This window comes from Acartia tonsa, chromosome 7 (assembly GCF_053477335.1).
Source record: "Acartia tonsa isolate MP-2025a chromosome 7, ASM5347733v1, whole genome shotgun sequence".
NCBI lineage: Eukaryota > Metazoa > Arthropoda > Copepoda > Calanoida > Acartiidae > Acartia > Acartia tonsa.
This window is the reverse complement of record NC_137266.1, coordinates 16,843,492-16,865,223: the sequence shown is the minus strand read 5'-3', so window position 1 is coordinate 16,865,223 and position 21,732 is coordinate 16,843,492. Positions and strand designations below refer to the sequence as shown.

The 21,732-nt window shown below is 32.2% G+C and overlaps 1 protein-coding gene and 1 long non-coding RNA gene across 2 annotated transcripts; one reads left to right on the top strand and one right to left on the bottom strand.

Moving 5' to 3' along the window:
- Positions 1–6,942: 6,942 nt before the first annotated feature.
- On the top strand, positions 6,943–8,133 carry LOC145324421 (uncharacterized). The gene has a single exon (XM_080167010.1). The coding sequence runs from the start codon at positions 6,943–6,945 to the stop codon at positions 8,131–8,133; it is 1,191 nt and encodes a 396-aa protein (XP_080023136.1).
- A 5,477-nt stretch (positions 8,134–13,610) lies between these two features.
- Positions 13,611–15,887, bottom strand: LOC145324958 (uncharacterized). The gene is made up of 3 exons (XR_013881363.1): positions 15,762–15,887; positions 14,081–14,166; positions 13,611–13,768 (listed from the first exon to the last, which is right to left on the bottom strand). It is a non-coding gene; the product is annotated as an uncharacterized LOC145324958 (long non-coding RNA).
- Between the last annotated feature and the right edge of the window lie 5,845 nt (positions 15,888–21,732).

Genomic DNA, 21,732 nt, shown 5'->3' with positions numbered 1-21,732 from the left:
CGTTATTTCAGCCAGCTGTGAGCATTACTTTATTAGAGTACATGAAAATCTGGTACAACATCGAAGTAATAATATATCGATTACGTTTCTATTTAACAGCTTGTCAGTGTGTGTTTGTGTGTGTGTGTGTGTGTAGTTGTGTGTGTGTGTTTGCGTGTGTTTGTATATGTGTGTGTCCTGATAACTTTAGGATTACTTGATACAGTTAGGGAGTTGAATCCATTTTTATAGAAGCAGAAATATAATCTATGATTATGGTTTTGACCCTCTAAAACTGTAATCTACCTTTCCACTTTCCCCTCTCTTGGTGAAGATATCTTCAACGCCGATACGATTTTTGAAATGTAAGATTTTACTTTCCCTTCTCTTGGTGAAGATATCTTCAACGCCGATACGATTTTTGAAATGTAAGTAAGATTCCACTTTTGCCTCTCTTGGTGAAGATATCTTCAACAAGAGAGACAAAAGTGGAATCTTATATTTCAAAAATCGTATCGGCGTTGAAGATATCTTCACCAAGAGAGGGGAAAGTGGAAGGGTAGATTACAGTTTTAGAGGGTCCAAACCATAATCATAGATTATATTTCTGCTTCTATAAAAATGGATTCAACTCCCTAACTGTGATATGATATTAGATTTAAATTAGTAAAGATTAGATTAGAATTAGATTAATTTGAAAATAATGCCTTTGAGTTCAATAATAGAAAAGAAAAGTAAAATTTAAGACTATTATAAAATCAAACGTTTAAGGTTTTTTTTTGCAATTAACACACAATCTAAGAAAAGCTATACTGGGGGGAGAGGATATTGGTTTTTTTATTATAACTAGTACCCAAAGTTTAAAAAAACGTTTTCTCATGCGTTTGCTCAACAACTTTGGTTGTCATTAAGTTTGTTGTCAAAAAGTTTTGGTATAGTCCTTTCGTGGCAACGCCCCTTAAGGAGCGATTCGTCGTATTTTCAAAATGGCTATTGATAGTTTTTTTTAGGTTAGGTTAGGTGAATGCCACAATTAAGGGACTATACCAAAAAGTTTCAACCAACAAAAGGGGTAATTTTGTGTATAATCATTGGGGATGTACAGAAATTGATCAGCATTTGGCCTATCCTGTAGATATCTAAAAGATATAGCTTTATAGTTATGTCAAAAAGAAACATATGTCAGGTATACAGTCAAAATAAAAATAAATGACTTTCAAAAAGTATATCGATAAAATATCAGCCATGATCACTATTGTTTTATTCGACATAAATCATTAAATTTTAATAGTTTTGAGATAGTTTCATTCTTAAAATATTACTTTTAAAACTTACACCAAATTACAAATGTCTTATTTATAGAAAGACTGCGCTGCAAAATTGACATTTTAAAGATTTGTTTGAAACATTCAAATTTATTGAGTTGTCAAGATTGTTTAAAGATTGCAGAAATTATTGGGTAGGAGGAGGAACCAACCAACAACCCACTGCAAATTATTTGACAGGGGAGGGACCACTGCGCAGAAAATTATTGGACAAGGGAGTGACCACTGCTAATTGCTGGCAAAATGCCCAACCCAACTTTTGAAAAACTTTTTATGAACATTTTTGCATAGTAACAAAATGATTTTTTAGTCTGTAAACAGCACACGATTGATTCATTCATTAAAAAAAAAATATTAAAGATTATGAAATGTTTTTCTTATTAAAGAGTTTTTTTGTAATTTTTTCTTTTTCTGTATAACTTCAGTTTAAATTGGCAGGATTTTAAAAACAGCTGAGATTTAATCAAAGCTTCAAAGATGAACACAAATATAAACTTCAGATTTAAAAATTGCATTTGAGAAGCGTAGCAACACTATAATTCTTGTGCTTTTGATTGACAAACAGGTTGTTTAAAAGTTATCAAAAAGTAAATAAGGGAAAATGGTTGATATATCAATTAGCTAAAAAAAGCTTTCAATTAACCTGTTTTTAAGTATAACTTCAAAAGGCTTTGCTACTTAAAGCCAAAACCATCCTTGATTTTTTTGCAAATCGAACTGCCAGAATATATTTATTCTTTTTCCAAAAATGCCAGAAAAAATAACAAGAGTTTATATTTCATTTATAGAATATCTCTTTTACCGCCATATTTCCAAATTTAAAAACTTCTAACATCATATTGTATTTGTTTCCAATAAAGAAATCTTTATAACTTCACCCCTTAAACATTTGATTTTTATTAATGTGTTAAAAGAAAAAATACCATTTATCAAATTTAATATATTTGACAAGCATATCTAAGAAGTAACAAGGACATTTTTTTCATAGGAAGTGAAGCAAAGACAAACAACGCTAAAATCAAATTGAATTTGTGACTCTTTAAAATCTATCAATAAAAAAGAAAATGAACACAGTAATAGTGTCTGACTGATTATGACGTAACAAAAAAAATAGCCAATGAGAGGCCGTTATTGACCAATGGTAAAATTTATAGTGGCCTCTCATTGGCTAATTTTTTTTTGTTACGTCATAATCAGTCAGGCACTATTACTGTGTTCAAGAAAATATATATAGCGAGGATCTTAATAGACTATATGAGAATAAATTGAGGTACACTGCCAATTATGAGGAACAAAATTAACCCTTTTATACTTGTAGATTAAATCATTTGTGAAAAGTTTGGACACTGCTAGTTTTTACCAACCAATCAATATTTATTAAAGTCCCCAAACTTTTTAAACAATATGATTAGAGAACGTATAAATGAAAGTATAAAGTTTCTCTATGACGTATTGATGAACGAACAAACCCCAAGTTAAAAGAATATTCAACAAAAAATATACTATTCACCTTTCTAAAGAAGTATGAATGGCTTTGATGTATGTTATAATATGCCTTCTCTCCCCCTTACTCAAGCTCAAATCATATTTTCACTTGACATTGGGTAATATAACATTCACAAGAGAGAGATAGAGAGATTAATACAACGATGTCTCTCTTTTCTTGCGTTTAAGTCTCACGATTTTTTTAACAATCTTTCTAACTTTAAAATTCTTTTAAACACTCTCAAAAATCACCATTTTATGATTATATTAACTCTTAAAACACTGTAATTTTAATATATTTAAAAATAAAAATGAAATTAAAGCTTATTTTTCACTAATATTTTAGCAAAGGAAATATAGCGACGACTGAGGGTTTGGGCTACACACACACACACACACACACACGAATATATATTCTTACGAGCACCGCGCTTAAACGACGTGCACACACACACACACACACTGTAAGACGCTCACCCGTGGACAATGACATCAAACATGGTATGTCCCAAGATTGGTTAAAAGAAAGTTTACAAAAAGGTTCAGGTTTACAGATATTTTAGAATTTTTATGAAAAAAGCTTAAAACCCCCTAAAAATCCCAGAATCAATTCTAGACCTTTTGATAGATTCTCTAAAAAACATAAACATGAGCTTGCACGGCTATTTCAGAAATATTCTCTTAACAAAATATTTATTATGGATGATTTGGATTTGTATGCTTAATTTTCAATAAATTTTTTTTTGACATATAATGTAGCTTGACATTATGTCTCAAAAATCAGCCATGTGACGTCATAAAAATGAGGGAGATGAGAGGAGAAGTGAAAAGGAAACCCTAAAAGAGAGATGCATAATCCCTCATTTTAAGACGTCTCAAGGCTAATTTTTCGAGACACTTTGTCTAGCTACTATAAAATATTTCAGGTAAAAAAAATCCCCGAAAAAATTTCATGTTTAATCCGTGGAGCGCTTACTCTTTTTAGAGCCCTTCTCTATACTTCCACTTGATGGTTGTGTGTGAGTGTGTGCGTAGTATATGCATAGGATACATCTTGGGGAAACCTTCAGGGATAATCCCCCCCCCCCCCAAAAAAAAAACCTATAATTCTGAAAATTTAATTTGACTAATGTTTCTAGATTTTTAATCAATATTTGCGGATTTTTTTAGTGGGAATATATACATACACCCCTGGTTTTAAGGACTTTGTGCAGAAGATTTCACCCGAAATTCCCCCATCCCCCGTCCGGCGCGCATAACACAGGATATCCCCCCTCCCTAACCGCGCGGCAGAGACACTCAACGAAGGATATGAAATATCCCCACCCCCGTCCCTTTAGTGGCCCTTCCCTTCGTATTGTTTACTTACGCGATGATGGTTCTAAGAAACTTTATGTATCACAATAAAATAATAAGCATTTCTTTCCTTATAATTCAAGTGCTAAAAACATAATTAAATCTACAAACCCGTTACATTTGGGCATTTCTCAATTATATACTTGCAAAATCGAGTTTAAGGCTTCAGAATTAAATAAAGCTTAATTTCTTTATATCTAACATTAGTTAATGCATAAACATTTAAACTTAAACATTAAATTTATCATATGAAACATATTCGTGTATGGAAATTCTTAAATATCCCACATATATTTAACAAACTTATATTAGGTATATATCTATCTATCATTTACTCCTCAGAGTTACCCTTTAACCCGGCGTATTTCTGAACGTAACCCCCCCCCCCCCCCTAATAAAATTTCTTTTATCCTTCAGTCCCATTCTTTTCAGGAACCTTAAGGAATAAGGCAATGGAATTTAAATTGATGTACATCCTCAAAGATATAATAAACAAATTAACCCCTTCTGTAGAATAATTGAGTGAAAAGTTTGGACACTGCTTATTTTAACCATTTGGAATTACAATTCAATAATAGTATGGGAGAAACTTTGGATACCAGAATAATTTACAGTCCAATGTCCCCTCCCTCCCTAAATTCTAATACATATTCTAACCATGCATGCCTAACTCATATGCTATGGTTTCTAAAAAAGCTATATATAAGAAGAATCACATAAGAGGAACTAGCCTGCCCTACCTTTAGCTTTTAAGTATCTGTGCACCAAAGACGACTCTAGAATTTGCCCTGTGCGTTCGTCAAGGTGTGCCCCGTAGCGTGTTACGTCAGTTTTTCGCATATCTGACATTCCAACAAAATGGGTATTAAATAATAGGCTTAAATGTATATATTTAGATGTTGGAGGGAGAGAGGGTCTTCTTCTAATAAATATAGTAGTTCTAGATCCCGAATCTGAGAATGCAGTTTATGAACAATCCGGCAATATTATTGATTAGAACGTGTACACATTTTGGTATAATTACATTTCATCTATATAATAAATCTAAATAGTTGTATTTCTTAGGATAAAGATATCTTTAGGAAAATTATCTCGTATTTATGGAATGAATCATATGGGCATATGGGACAAAATATATAAAAAGCATGTCTTTGGAAATTCCGGATCTTGGAAATAAAACTAAGTATCGGATTTCGTCGTATTTTCACAGTAACTTTTGATCGGTTAGGTTTGGTAAATGTTAATGATTGTCCCGCAGGTGCTAGAAAAAGGAGAAAAGCTACTGTAAAAATACGACAAAACCCGCTACTTAGTTTTCTTTCCATGATCTAAAATTCCTTTTAAAGTCAGACGATTAATTATGTATGATAGGCCATCTAGGGTAATAAATCTATTGTTCTTGCCTATATTTCTTCACATTACATAATGCACAACACACACAATCTTACACCGAGTTAAACAAGGACAATGAAGTCAGAGAGAGTCTCGACAATGGGTTGTTTATTAAACTAGTCCCAAAAGTTTTATAATAACGTCTTCTTATTCGTTGACTCAACAACTTTGGGGACTTTTGATTGGTTGATTCATTAAGATGAGTGTTTGAACGTTTCAATTTTAGCATACAGAAAGGGATTTTGTGTTTTATCATTAATTTATCGGCCGGTGTCTTATCCCTTTAGATCCCTGCAATGTCATTAGTAGCGCAGTAGAATAATGTTATGCCAATTAAAACTAGCAATAAAATATATACAAGATTAGTTTTCATCATAACTATTACCTTTTGTAAATAAGAGAATAGTTATTTCTCGCATCGTATTATAAACGGCTTTCCGCGGACATAGGATGTACAGTTTAAGATTGAAACCAGTTTTTTAGCCCCGAGGTGTTTCAAGAAAAAATTACAATCGACCTCCAGGTTTTGATGCTGCAGGCCTCCATGTAGACTCTGTCCAGAGAAGACCTGAAGGCCTGAACTTGATGGCGGATTTTAAATTTTCTTTAGATATGTTAATAACATCCAAATAGATGCATATTCTGTTTTTTTAAGTTGACCTCTAACTCTTCAAATAAGAAATTTAAATTTTTTACCTGTCCTGAATGAACCTGAACTTGGATCCCGATATGTTAATATTATTCAAATAAATGCATATTCTGTTATATGAAACCACCTTTTAGCCTGCAACACCTGAACCTGGAGACTTATCCAAAAAATTATTAAACATAAGTGAACTACTACCCAAAAGTAAACTTCTATCCCAAATAACCTGTAGTCTCACATTAATACCTAGCCTAATAATCAAGGAGTAAGCGAAAGTGGCAAAACTTCCCCCTCACCCTTAAGTTAATTCTATGAAAAATAACCGATATTTAAATCATAATCACAAACAAAAATATATTTTAAAGGATTTTCTTCATCTCTTTCTTACTGTAGAGCTTTATGCATTTTTATCATATCACAGTATCTTTTTAGCCCCCCGCAGGGGCTAGAAATAGGAGAAAACCTACTGTGAAAATAAGACAAAATGCCTCTAAGAAGCGTTGTCGCAAAACTGACAATATTCGTTTTATGTTATAGAACATCACAAACAAGGCCACCAAGACTCTGGCCATGTGCAGGTCAACCATTGGCAGAAATTGGGGACTTAAACCTAAGGTATGTAGATGGATTTATATCAGCCTTATTAGGCCTATATTATCCTATGCAAGTGTTGTATGGCTAAAGGTTGCCATAGAAAAAAGTAAGTTTTGTAAACTTGAAAAAGTTCAAAGACAAGGTTGCCGCCTCACCCTTAGTGCAATGTGCACCACAGGGTCAGAATCAATGGAGACCATCCTAGACATCAGACCCATTGAGATTCATCTCAAGGAAGTGGCCCTAAAAAGCTACATCAGGTTAGTAAGGAATGGAAACTGGAAACATAAACCTGGAGAAACCCATAGTAAGTATAATCATTCAGTTATTGTAACTGAATTAAGCAAAGAAATACAAGATATTTCAATGCCAACGGACAAACTTCTTCTTAAAGAGAGGGAGACCTGTGATTTTAACACCATCATTAAATCCAGGACAGAAATGGAAAGTATTAAAGTTCATATGAAACCCAGAACCCCAAATACAATAAATGTATTCACCGATGGTTCCAAAACAGGAGCAGGTAGCGGTTATGGTTACATTTGTAAAGGCACAACAGATATCAAGGCACAAAACTTTGATCATCTAGGTAAGCTCGCCACTGTTTTCCAAGCTGAATTATCAGCACTGGAACAAGCCGCGGCAAAACTTATTCAACTCAATATTTCGGACAACACTATCAACTTTTTTGTTGACAGTCAGGCCGCCATTATGGCAGTAAGTAATTTCACAGTGGTCAACAAGAGTGTTCTTAATGCAAAGAAAGCTCTTAATATTCTTAGCAAAGATAATATTGTTAATGTAAACTGGATACCAAGTCATGTCGGCCACCTTGGCAACGAGGTGGCGGACAGACTTGCCAAGCTAGGTTCCTATGGAGGCGACAGCCATAGGACCAGGCCAGAACCATACTTACCTGTGTCGCTAACGTACATTAATTCTACCATTAAGGAATGGGGACTCAGAGAACATCAGAAAAAATGGCGAACCAGGAAGAAAAAATCAGACTGCAGGCAGACAAAAATGATGCTACCCAGCATACGTAATAAAGCCTGGAATTTTATCCAAAATTGGACAAGAAGAGATGTCATGTACATAACTCAAATTCTAACAGGACATGCATGTGTTAACAAACACCTTAAAGAAATGGGGTTTGCTGACACAAAAGCATGTGAACATTGCAACGACCCCATTGAATCTATTGAACACATCTTAGGAGATTGTCCCAAATACAATCAAATAAGAGTAAACATCTTCGGTAATAACATTATATTAGCTAAACACTTTTGGGAACTCAATCTGAGGGATTTAGTAAAATTCTTCAAGAAAACCAAAAGATTTAGCTACTTTGAATAAGTATTAGCAACCACAATGTAAATACATATACACACTTATTTTTAGGTAAATACTGTATATACTGTAAGCTCTATTGAGAGAGGAGGAGAGAGAGAGAGAGAGCGGGGAAGGTGGAGAAGATGAGGTATGAGGTGACGGACCTAGAGTCTGGCCTTGGTGATTATCAAGTTGGCTGTGCAGCCCAGGAAGATCACCACCTCACCCGAGGTTATCAGGTTATGTTATATAAATGTAATATTATATAGTATATATAGTAAAGGGGGGGGGGTCCGTAATGACATCTATTCGTAAACCGTGAGCAAAATGGTGTAAATATTTAGCTACACCCTTCAAACTTGGTATATAAGTCTAGTCCTATAGGTATTACATCTAAATGGCAAAAAAATCCAAAATTTTTTATTTTAATGTTAGGTTAGGTAAGAAAAACCTTGCGGAAATGGGGTTTTTAGGCTTTTTTTGGTCTAGTTTGATGTGGAAACCTTAAATTGTTTTATCTTAGGGTTTTAACTTAAATACACTGTGTCTATTCATATGGACATTATTTAAGATGATTCAGCAAGTCGGGGACCGACCCCAGAGGGTTAGGTGGGTGGCCCGCAGGGGTTAAGTGCATTTTTCCTAATAAATATGTTGTGATACATCAAATTATAGGTTTTTTAGGTCAAGGAACTCAAATTCAGAGCTAAAATAAGCATTAGACTAATCTGAAGCTAGCCCCAGTGGGCTAGGTTGGTGGCCCGCAGGGGTTAAGTGCATTTTTTCCAATATATATCTTGTTATATATCAAAATATAGGTTTTTTAGGTCAAGAAACTCAAATTCAGAGCTAAAATTGTCATAAGAATTACCTGAAGCTAACCCCCGCGGGCTATGTAGATTTTCCACAGGGCTTATGTGCATTTTACCTAACCTAACCTAGAAGCTTACTTATTCTGTTTTTTTCTTGAATAAACTGTGTCTATTAATGAGGACATTATTTTAGATAATCCAGCAAGTTGGGACCGACCCCAGCGGGCTAGGTGGGTGGCCCACATGGGTGTAGTGCATTTTTTCTAAAGTATGTGTTTTCATACTTCAAAATTCACTCCAATACCACCAAAGTTGTCTAAATAAAAAAGAATATTGATAGAATCATAAAATAATATACATATATCTTGTACATTTATAAATTAGGTTATTCATTTATTTTTCTGAGATTCACAAATAATTTTACAAATATACAGAGTTCAATAGACCCTAGTTATTGAGTAATTCAGTGGTAGTATTTAGATGCACACATTTTTTATTTGTAAAAAAATACTTACATATGCTCGAGCAGGAATTATTTTTGGTTTTCTATCAACAGATTGTGACCAGAATCCAACCATAGACCAGTCAGCAGGAACTTCCTTACCTAACCTTTGGTATAAAATTTTTTTTATCTCAAATCATCGGAATCTGGTAAATCTTTTTAGCTTCTTGACCTAACTAAAACTGTAGTTTGATGCAGTACATACTTTTGAAAAATTTTAATTAACCCTTTGCGGGCCTTTCTTCTAGCCTCCTTGGGTCAGCCTCCTGTATGAAGAATCTTTTAAATGATGGCTTTAGGAATGAACACTGTGTATTTAAGTAAAACCTAGCCCGCCTGGGTCAGTCCCCAACTCGCTAGATCATCTTAAATAATGTTCTCATGAATAGACACAGTTTATTCAATTAAAAAACCTTTAAAAAAGTAAGATTCTAGGTTAGGTTTGGTAAAATGCATTTAACCCCTGCGGGCCACCCACCTAGCCTGCTGGGGTCAGTCTTTGATTTGCTGGATCATCTGACATATGGTCCTCATGAATGAACTTCTATTTAAGAAAAAAACATAAAAAATAATATTAAATGTAAGTTTCTAGGTTAGGTTAGGTAAAATGCACTTAAGCCCTGTGGAAAACCCACCTAGCCCGCTGGGGTTGGCTTCAGATTAGTCTAATGCTTATTTCAGCTCTGAATTTGAGTTCTTTGACCTGACCTAAAAAAAATATAAATGGATGTATCACAACATAAATAAAGGGGAAAATGCACTTAATCCCTGTAGGCCACCCACCTAGCCCGCTGGGGTCGGTCTTCGACTTGCTGGATCATCTGAAATAAGGTCCTCATGATAGACAGTTTATTCGAGAAAAAAACCTAAAAAAAAATATTAAATGTAAGTTTCTAGGTTAGGTAAAATGAACTTAAGCCCTGTGGGCAACCCACCTAGCCCACTGGGGTTAGCTTCAAATTATTCTAATGCTTATTTTAGCTCTGAATTTGAGTTTTTTGACCTAAAAAACCTATAATTTAATATATCACAACGTATATATTGGGAAAAATGCACTTAACCCCTGCGGGCTACCCACCTAGCCCCCTGGGGTCGGTCCCCGACTTGCTGAATCATCTTAAATAATGTCCTCATGAATAGACACAGTGTATTTTAGTTAAACCCCTAAGAAAAAACATTATAAGGTAAGTTTCCACATCAAAATAGACCAAAAAAAGCCTAAAAACCCCATTTCCGCAGGGTTTTTCTTACCTAACCTAACCTTAAATTAAAATTTTTGGGATTTTTTTGCCATTTAGATGTAATACCTATAGGACTAGACTTATATACCAAGTTTGAAGGGTGTAGCTAAATATTTACACCATTTTGCTCACGGTTTACGAATAGATGTCATTACGGACCCCCCCCCTTTTGGTCAAATAAGGGTATAAATATATAGTATATATAGTAAATTTTGGTCATATAGTATGATATAGTATCCAAATTCATCCTATATAGTATAAATAGTATATATAGTATGCAGTGGTCGCCCTGAAGATGGATATAATTCGATGCTAGACATAGTTTTTTCGTATGGATGAGAACCGTTCCTATCCACCGGATTCGTATGAATTCAAGAAAGATGACTTTCCTTTTGTGCACAGACATACAAACTTTTGGAGATCATTGTTTTTGAGGTCCCAGGGCATGCTGATGGGAAAGGATTAGAAAATAGTTTGAATTAGCGGAAAAGGTGAAAACTGTAAGCCTTTGAAACAAAAAGGCATAGAAAATTAGATAAAGAAACATGTAGGAAAAGATTTAGTACCTGAGAAAAAATAGTTTCCTCTAACTTATCCTTTAGTCCAGGGACAAGGGAAGGCTATTCTGGCAAACAATAGTAAAAGGCAATATTTCACCATAATCTAAATTATTCCAGTTTGCAGCTAGAGCAACTTTTAGCTTCAGTATGATCGTCAAAGATCAATTTATGATGCAATACTAACTTGATTTTGTCAGGTTTGTTGACCACAATATTACTATAAGCCTATCTAATCAAAATTCTGAATATAGAGAAAGATTTATTTCATTTAACAAGTATACAGTTGACTAGTTAAATTTTTTTCTTGTTCTTACTTTTTTTTCATAAAATTGTATCATAAACAATTTTCAAAACACATGTATGTTCAATGATTATTAATTATGTACTTTATCTATCTTTGACCCATATTATATTTTTTGTTTGAGACACCTAGCGGCCAGATTATAAACTACATATTTAACAAAGCGCATCAAATTTTCTTTTCTTTGCTTGCACAAAAATATTTTAAATCTTGTATTATAGATGATAAATCTTAATGTATGTAAGTAAACACAGACAAACTAAAGGAAAACGGGCATGCAAAAAACTTTATCTTTGAAAAGATATCATCGTCATCCTATTATATAAAGTAGTAAGCGTTTTTTGTCTGTCCTGAGGGATCTCGCTAACTGCTAAACCGATATTGTTCTCTGTTACTGTGAAGCTTCTTATAGGTCCTGGGAAGGTTTTAAACTATTTTTGGAGAGGGTGTCTTTACCCCCCTCCCCCCAAAAATATTTTTTTAACTCTTTTTAAACTCAAATTTGAAATGGGATGAGGTCGACTTTTCCCCCTCCTACCAGTTATAATTTTTTTGTCAGTAAAGAAGGATCTTGCTAACCACTGAACCGATATGGTCCTCCTTTACAGTAAAGCCTCACATAGATCTCGGGATAGTTTTAGGCTATTTGTCTTCCACCTCCTTACCCCTTCGGAGATAGAGTCCCCTAGCCACTAGTCCTATATACTGTATTAAGGATTTGTTGTCTGAAGCTTAAGATCACAATAACTACTGAACCGATTACGTTCTCTCTTTGAGAGAATCTTAAAATAGGTCTAGTAATGGTTTCAGGCCATTCTAATTTGATATTTAGGTCTTGAAATGATTTAAAATTATTTTTGTAGTCACCTTCTGCCTATTTGAATAAAAAGCCCCTAGATCGAGGCTATTAAAAAATATAATACAGACTTAGTCAAAACTAACTAACCTTTTATTTTGAATTAAACAATAATATATAAAAATGTTTTTAAATTAATGATATATTTACATATCAATTAAGAAACTTAACAAAACAATTAAAAATGATAACAATGCATAGGTAACAATAAACTTATAAATGATTACAAATTTTAGTAAAATATATTCATGAAATAGCTAATTTTTTTTTATTTTATGTAATTGCTGACCTTTATAACAAATATCAATGCAGTAAAATAATCTAATTGTTTTCCTGTCTAGCTTAAAACACCCTTTCTTAGAAACCCACCCGAACCATTTTTTCAGTTGTAATCCTAAAATGCAAGTAAGTCATACTATTGTGTAGAACTGTAATATTCTAAACTAGCTATCTACAGGCTACAGCTATTACAAATGTTAAATCAAAGCCTTTAATTCAAGTACAACTGGCTAATTTTTTGGCCACTAAGAAGACATTTTATTTCAATGATATTTGTACCAATCTGTTTGAATGATCTCAAAGATATCTATTTGGATAATTTTATATTGCTATTGATTCTTCTTAACCTTAATTTGTTTGATCATTTAAAAGCTTAAAGGAAATTGATTTTATTGCATCTATGAGGTCAAATTTAAGAAAGGTTTTAATCAGAGCTTACAATTTTAAAAAAGGAGGGGGGGGGGGGGTAATGCAACCATCTCGTAATCAATGATTAAATGGCACTTAGAATCCAGATTTCGTTACGAAACTTGGCATAAGTAATCCTTGATAGGTCTATTTTCCCTAAATTGAACAAAAAGTTGGAAAAGTAGCAACTAGCCATTTTTTGGCTATTTTCAGGGCAAATCCATCACGAAACCTATCTCCACATAATCCTCTTTGCCTCTCCAAAACGGTTCTGGCCAGTATTTGCTGGTACTATTTGCTGTTGATTCCTACGTAATTTATGACAGATTTGCCGTAAAAATAGCAAAAAAACAGCTAAACAGTTAAGCTGTAACCAATATACATACCAAGTATTAATAAGTTTCGTAATGAAATTCGGATTCTAAGTGCCATTTAATCATTGATTACGAGATAGTTGCATTAACCCCCCCCCCTTCCTATTTCTAAAGGACCTTGTAAACGTGTTGAGTCTTACTACTTTAAGTACTTTTTTATTGTTATACCCAGGAAGGATTTTCCTCCATAATTTTTCCCACTAACCCTTTAACTACCCCTTCCCGCTTTAAATTTGGCCCATGAAAGTTTTCAAATATTTCTTTTGTTCTTCTTACATTTTCGTATATCTTCATTGGCTGTGCTTAGCTGTCTTCTACTAATTCTCCTAGAAAAAATATCTTAATTATTTCTTCTTACACAAATAAGATTGTATGCATGATATTTTAGCAGAACTGCTATAATCATATTTGTTTGTCTAACCATTGTCTTTGTAAAAGATTCTCCAACTTGTAGATAAAACATAAAGATTTTAATGATTTATAGCAATAGTCTTAATAAAAAAGGGTGTCTTCCACAGAAAATTGATGCAGAATTTATAATAAATATGTTGAGATAAAGAACATTAGTAGACATAAGTATCAAAATAGTTTAAGTGGAGGGAAGGAATTAAAGCAAAACAAAAACTTATTAATCTTACCTAACCCAATTGATCCATCTCGTCATTATCAATAGCCTCAGGTATAACTTCCTTTTGTAAATCTCTTCTATTTTTCAAGGTCCATCCTTAACAAAGTAATATTATGAGAAAAAATTCAAATATAAACAAGGATGACAACATCCATAAAAGCGAAGCTATGAAATGGAAGGACAAACAAACATTAACGCTTGTAGATTGTTAGAACTGAATTAGCAGAATATTAAATGCATCAGCACAAACAATATTGTAAGTAAATTTGTTGCAAAACTGCATTAATAGATGATACTGTTTAAGGACCTACTTACATTTTTGGGACTTATTTATAGAGATGCTTCGCTTATAACATTGTACCTTGTTGGAATAGGAATCAGTTTTCAAACAATCAGAAGAATCGGATAATTTTAACATACAAAAATTTGTTGTCAAAAAAGTTAAAAATCAACATGTTTAAAATGGATGAACGGACATTCTCGTATTGATTATAGAGTTGCTACGCTTTCTAAATTGTACCTATTTACTACAGGAATCATCAAGCAAAGTTTGGAATCGATAGGACAATTCTAACCTGTTTAAATTAACGTAAAGAGCTAACTTTGACGTACGCACGGATGGACGGACCGACCCTAATTATAGAAAAGCTTTGCTTTTAAAAAGGCAGTCCCACGGATTGTATTTAATATCAAATATTTAATATTTGTTTGAAGATCAAGGATATTCGGGTATGGTCTCTTTCGTGGTAACACCCCTTAAGGGGCGATTCTTATTATTTTCAAAGTGGCTTTTCTCCTATTTCTGCAGGGCCAATTGCCTAACCCTGAGGGGCTATCACCTAACCCAATATAACATAGCCTAACCTAAAATAACCTATTTAAAGTCATTTTGAAAATACGAAGAATCGCCTCTTAAGGGGTGTTGCCACGAAAGGGACCCTTCCCGGATATTCTATAGAAAAATTAACTTTTACGCAAGTACGCAAAAAAAATTAAGAAAGTAAAAATTGCCATTTTAGAAAAAAAATATTGTAAGAGTATGATTTTCAATAAAAATACTAATATTTTTAAAACTATGAGTAAGATAAGTTTAAACCCATTTCGTGGAAATAAATATTTGAAATGGTTAAAAAAATTATCAACCTTGTTTTAGAATAGCTCATGTGTATAAATGACGTAGTATGTCTTTTTGTCAATCTGTTTTTATAATTTGAAATTAAATTTACTAACCTTTTGATGTTAAATAAAATAAACGTAAAATTTAACAATAAAGCCACTTGTCCTTTTGTCCATTTGTTATAATACAAAATTCTTAGAACTACGGGGAACCTAATTTTGATACTATTACCCACACAACTTTTGAAAATATGATTAAAAACAAAAATATATTAAAATCAAAATATTAGAAAACTTAAAAGGCTGCTTTAAAGCAGTCCGGCTGCTATGGATGTTATTTGCTCAAATATGCGCTAGAATGATGGGAAAGTTGACAAAAATTCATATGTGTAGCTTTAACAGTAGCTTAGTAAACCTAATTTCCCTCATAGTGTTAAGCACTTACAGACGGACTGAGGACGAGAATTGGATGGTGGCTTTGCTACTAAAATAAGTCAATTTTATTCCTATCCATTTGAAATAAAACACCCCCTTCAGCACGCCTCTGGTTGATAAATGTTAATTAAAATAGTTACCAGCAAGGCATTGTTTCTTGCAATCTCTGAAACTGATTACATTTTACCAAACGTTTCTGAAATTATTACATAAATAGTATAATTAAAAATCACTTTACTTGATATAGCTGAAATATTATCAATTTGTTTGCAATGCATTAAATTATCACCTATGATATAAACGTGTATTCAAAAATTTAACGAATAACAGGCCATGTTCCAAAATCTTTGTTGGATTTTTTATGAATATATATTCACACAAAAATATAACACGATCTATTGGGCATTGTTTTGATAAATAATTATGGAAGAAAAAAATAATTTTATCGTTTAATTAGACCATAAATTGAAAATTTATAAAATCACTATGTTCAATGGATTGTTTGTTTTGATTAATATTCAGCTGTTTTCAAATTTAATAGTGTACACTTTTTTTGATGAGGTTTAGCGAATTTATACTCTAAAGTAGTTTACTACTAGCCGATTTTTATAAGAGTTGAACCATTCATAATATTAGATACTCATATAGGTTTCGTGATAAAGTTACATAATTTTAATAGAATTATTGGTCAGAAAGAACTTCCCTTGTCCCTGCCTTTAGTCAAATAGTTCCTTTGAAATGTCGCCTACTTTCTTTTTAATCTTATTATTTAGTTTGATGCAGTAGAAATATATTTTGTCTCAATAATGACTGCAGAATATGGAAGACTTAATTTTATCAATTGCAAAGACCGATAGTGTCTTTAATCATGTACTATGTCATTAAATTAATTGAAAAAGATAATTTGTTTATGTTTTTACTAAATTATGATAAAACAAACTGGTAGATATTATCAATAAATTAGCATTGCCCGTTCAATTCTTAGGAATTTATATCTTAAAAATTCAAACATGAAACCAATTCCATATTTAACTCAAAACAAAGAACATAAGGACATACCAAGTCAAAGAGTAGCTGCACTAAAAAGCTAAACCCCTAACAGAATACATTAAAGGTATGGCTATAAAATATAAGGAAAAAACTTAACTTTTCTATTTGTGTGTGTACATTAGTGAGTGACGTCTTGGCATACTAAAAATGTTGGCTGTACAAAGAATTCATAATAATAGAAAGATGTTTTGTTTCGTTAGTGCGATATTTAAAATCATAAATCAATACTATTCTTAACCATGCGGAGGTAACCTTATTAACATAGCCTAACTTAAAAGACATAACACGTCCCCATAGAACATTTTCCAATCGAGAAATAACTTAGAATGGCCCCATAGAAATTATGTAGCAATAGCTAAAGAATTAAATGCCTCTAACTTAAATTAACCAATCGTTTTAATCGAGTGACTGGAATAATAAAATTAAACCTTAAAGACATTTCTATGTATGTAAGGGGAGATAAAGATTAAAATAATAGAATACACAAAAATTAAGTTTTAGAATAAAAGGATAAGTTGCGTGATTTTAAAGTCTATAATATGCAAAAGTATTTTAAGCTAGACGTTTCTACATTTCAGACAAATAAAAGAAATTCTTTATTGAATTTTAAATATAAAGATTCATCTGACGAAATTGATTACGAGTAGCAATTCTATAATAATGGCTAGAAGTTTATAAGATTATTTAAATTAAACAATTAAGTAGATTTTACTCATGCAGGTTCTTAGTGCGATTATACTAAAAAAGCACTAAAATTATATTCATTCGATCTTTGACTCTTCTATTAAGCTTCAATGAATATCACCATCCTTGTTGGGATGGAAGGGACATTGGGCTGTTTATTACACTTGTCCCCAAAGTTTTTTTTTCATTGACTTAACAACTTTGGGGACTTTTACCAAATGTTGATTAGTTGGTTTATTAAGTTGAGTGTTCAAACGTTTCAACCACTAATTTTAATCTACAGAAGGGGTCATTTTCTGAGACACCGTTGAGGATGTAAATCAATTTATCAGTTATTGTCTTGTCCCTTTAGATACCTGCCATCCTTGTTGGGAAGAGAAATAACCTATAATAACAAAATCTAATTATGAATGCTATTTATTAATTAAAAATGTCGTGAATATAATTATGATAGTGAAACCGTTAATTTTCAAATATCTATGTATAGCTGGCTAAATATCTTGTAAATAACTACATATAGTGTTCTTAACAGCATAAAAGTGTAAAAATTGTAGTAATATAGCAGCGAAATTTATAATAAGGGTTATTTCTGGAAAATGTTTGTTCATAAAATATCGAAGCAACATTATTTATTTCTCGCATAGTATTATAGACAGTTTTTTAACCCCGAGATGCCGAAGGCATGGGCTAAAAAAAACTGGTTTTAATATTATGATTGTACATTTTAATATTCGTAGAAAACCGGATATAATACGATGCTATACATAGTTTTTTCATATGGATAAGAACCGGTTCTAATTCACCGGATATTAATCGGTTTTGAATTAATACGAAAAAAATCTTTAACAGTTTGCAAAAGAACTTTAATATCAAACTCCAAATATCTAAATGAAAGACCTTTTTTTACAGAAATAACCCTTATTATCTAAAAGCAAGACTAGACATAAAACCATTATTATTTTCGTTACATATTTCATATAAAAAAGCTATTTTTTTTATTTGGGACATAAAGAGTTAGGGTATTTTTGTAGAAATCTCGTAATACAGAAATTTATGACACACAAAAACATATTTCTTAATTTGAAATTTTTATTAAATGTATTTTTTAGTACAAATAATATCCAGAAACTGTTTATGATATTTTAGCTTTTTAATATTTTGTAGTGTATTTTATAGTGTCATTTATGCATTGATTACGAAATGTTTACATTATCAACTGCCCCTCTTTTCATAGTCCCAAATCAAATATTAGTTATCAATATTACAAATTTAGCACATAGAGACTAGAGTTTTTTTGAACAATATTTTGTATAAAAAGGTGTAATTTAATAATGTAATGTATATCTTATGCGAGTAATTTTTCGATTATACAGTTATTGCCTTTGTGATGCTTCGAAATTAATTTATGTAAAGGGATATTCCATCAGTTTTATTAAATTATTTATACTTCATTCTATTACAGAGACATGCAGAATGGGAGGGGGCACCCACCTGAAAAAAGGAGGTTTAACCACACCCCGTAGGGGTCCAACTAAAATCCGTTTACACCTCCTTGACAAGGGTCTATCTACACCCCCTACTAGAGTCAAAAGGGGTTTTTAAGGGTAAAGTCACAACCCCCTTTTAATTTAAGAGGGGTGTTATTTTTGCACCCCCCTAGAAAACCGTATGAACGCCACTTATCTAAAACATAATCATTATATCCCTTTACATAAATTTAACTAATTAAAATTAAAATTGTAATATGTCATTACTGAAATAAACACATTTAACAATTAAGCTAGAAAAAATTTTAGAAAAAGATTACAACCTTGTTTAGAATATAATCACAAATACTACAACTTTATATTTATATTATTTAAATAACAAGCACTTTAATTATTATTACTATTAATGAAAGATTGCATAGAAATAATTATAATTGATATGTATGAAACTATTATCATTAATGTAAGCAATAAAATTATAACAAGCTTTGTATTCTATGTGATAAAAAAAGATTACTAGGTTGTCTTTAAGAAAAGGTTCGAATTATTACTTTTTACTCAAGCTAAACCAATCACTTAATATTGATGTTCCTTAAGGTCTCCCATACTCATTACAATTTTTTTCAACTTAAAACACTTTTGTGTGTTGAAATTTTAAAAGGGTCTAAAAGGTATTGAAGTATTGAATTAATTGAAGTATTAGCCATCTGTTTTCATGTACAATTATAAAAAAGTAACAGAGTGTCTATCTGTAAGTAACGAAGGATCTTCCTAAACACTAAACCGATATGGTTCTCCTTTACAAACGATTTCTCAGTACTAGGAAGGTTTATAACTATTTTGGAGGAGGGTACCGGAAACCTTTCAATATAAATCGCCTAAAGAAAAAAATTACCCTACCCCTTTCCCATATGCCTCGAGAGCCGTATTTATATTTTTATAAAGTTATTAATTAAGCAAAAGTACATAATACATTAATTCAGACCTTACAACAGACAACCATTTATCAGATAAAGGTTTATAATAATAATATTACTACATATAATTTCTAAACATGATATGCATTATTCAAAATTAAGGTAGAGGTTCAATCATTAAAAGGGATAGTTGCATGAAGTGCATTTTAGAAAAATTATTTTAAGCATAAGTTTCAAGTATTCCATCAAACATATATAATTTTCTATTAAATAAATATACAACAATTAGGAATTAACCAGGAAAGCAATTAGGTTGCAAATATCAAAAGAATATGATTTTCAAGTCTTGTTATTTTTAGAAGTGCCTGTTAGAAAATTGAATGAAGTTTAAACCATTGAACAGAAAAAAATGTGCACTGTGTGCATTGCAACTACCCCTTTGAAACTAATTAGAATTAGAAATACTGTTAACATACATTGTTTTTGTTTACTTAATTGTGATATTAGGCCGAAAATTCAAAAGAGGTCGAAACAAATTATAATTAAACATTCTTTTAGCTTTTTAAACTTGTACTCAAATTTTTTTTATTATTTGAATTAGTTTTTAAGTAAAACTACTATTTTAGAAGAAAAATATGTAGAAGTAATAGGTAATAATCTTATATTATCTTAATAATAAACAAAAAAACTTTCAACCTCCTAATTCTCAAATAAAAGCATTATTTAGTCATTTTAGAGATTTTATACAACATCCAAGTCTTGAAATATGCTGTAATATTAACACACAAAAAAATTGATTTTGTTGTGTAATTTTATCTCACAAATATACAGGGCGACCACTCCAAAACCAAATAAATATAGTATTTTTATAGTATATTTTTTAAATCCATATAGTATATATAGTATATTTTTTCTTACTCATATAGTATGATATAGTATCGGACTTTGTTTTATTTAGTAATACATAGTATATACATCATAAATAATAACTCAAGGCAAAGCTGTTATCGAAGTAATTTCACATATAAGGGGGGAGGGGGGGGGGGAGTTTTGCCACTTTCGCTTACTCTTTGATTATTAGGCTAGGTATTAATATGAGTCTATAGGTCATTAGGGATAAAAGTTTACTTTTGGGAAGAACTTCACGTATATTTAATCATTTTTTGGATAGGTCTCCAGGTTCAGGTGCTGCAGGCTAGCTGGAAGGTGGTTTCTGGACAAGTAAAAAAAATTCAAATTTCTGTTTGAAGAGTTAGAGATCAACTTATTAAACAAAATATGTATCTTTATGTTATTAACATATCTGAAGAAAAAAAATTAAAATCAGACTCCAATTTATGGTCCTGCAGGCCTCCAGGTTCACTTTGGACAGGTGAAAAATTCAAATTTCTTATTAGAATAGTTAGCGGTCAACTTATAAAACAGAAAATGCATCTTTTTGGATGTTATTAACATAACTGAAGAAAAAATTAAAATCGACCTCCAAGATCTGGTTCTGCAGGCCTCCAGTCCACTCTGGACAGGTAAAATTCAAATTTCTTATCGACGAACAACTATTTTAGGTTAGGTTTTAGGCTTGGGAGCCGAGCGCTGGGGCTAGGCAGGCAAGGGGGCCGAGCGCTGCGGCTAGGCAGGCAAGGGGGCCGAGCGCTGCGGCAAGGCAGGCTAGGGAGCCGAGCAGTGCGGCCAGAGTTCATAGTTCGCTGTCGGGGGGGGGGGGGGGGGAGGGGGGGGGGAGGGTACTCAAATTTTCAAAATTGAAAAAAAAATTCTAAAAGGATAATACCAGTTAGTTTATTAAACAACATAAGCATCTTTTTTAGATACTATTTATGTGTTTTAAAGAAATAATGACAATCGACCTCCAGGCTAGGTTAAGGTGCTGCATGCCTCCAGATGGACTCTGGACAGGTAAAATATTATGCTAATATATAATAATATGTTAATATCATCCAAATAAATGCATAGGTATT

What these genes read in the sequence shown, in the direction of transcription:
- LOC145324421 (XM_080167010.1), top strand. Translation starts at nt 6,943, where the DNA reads ATGTGCACCACAGGGTCAGAATCAATGGAGACCATCCTAGACATCAGA.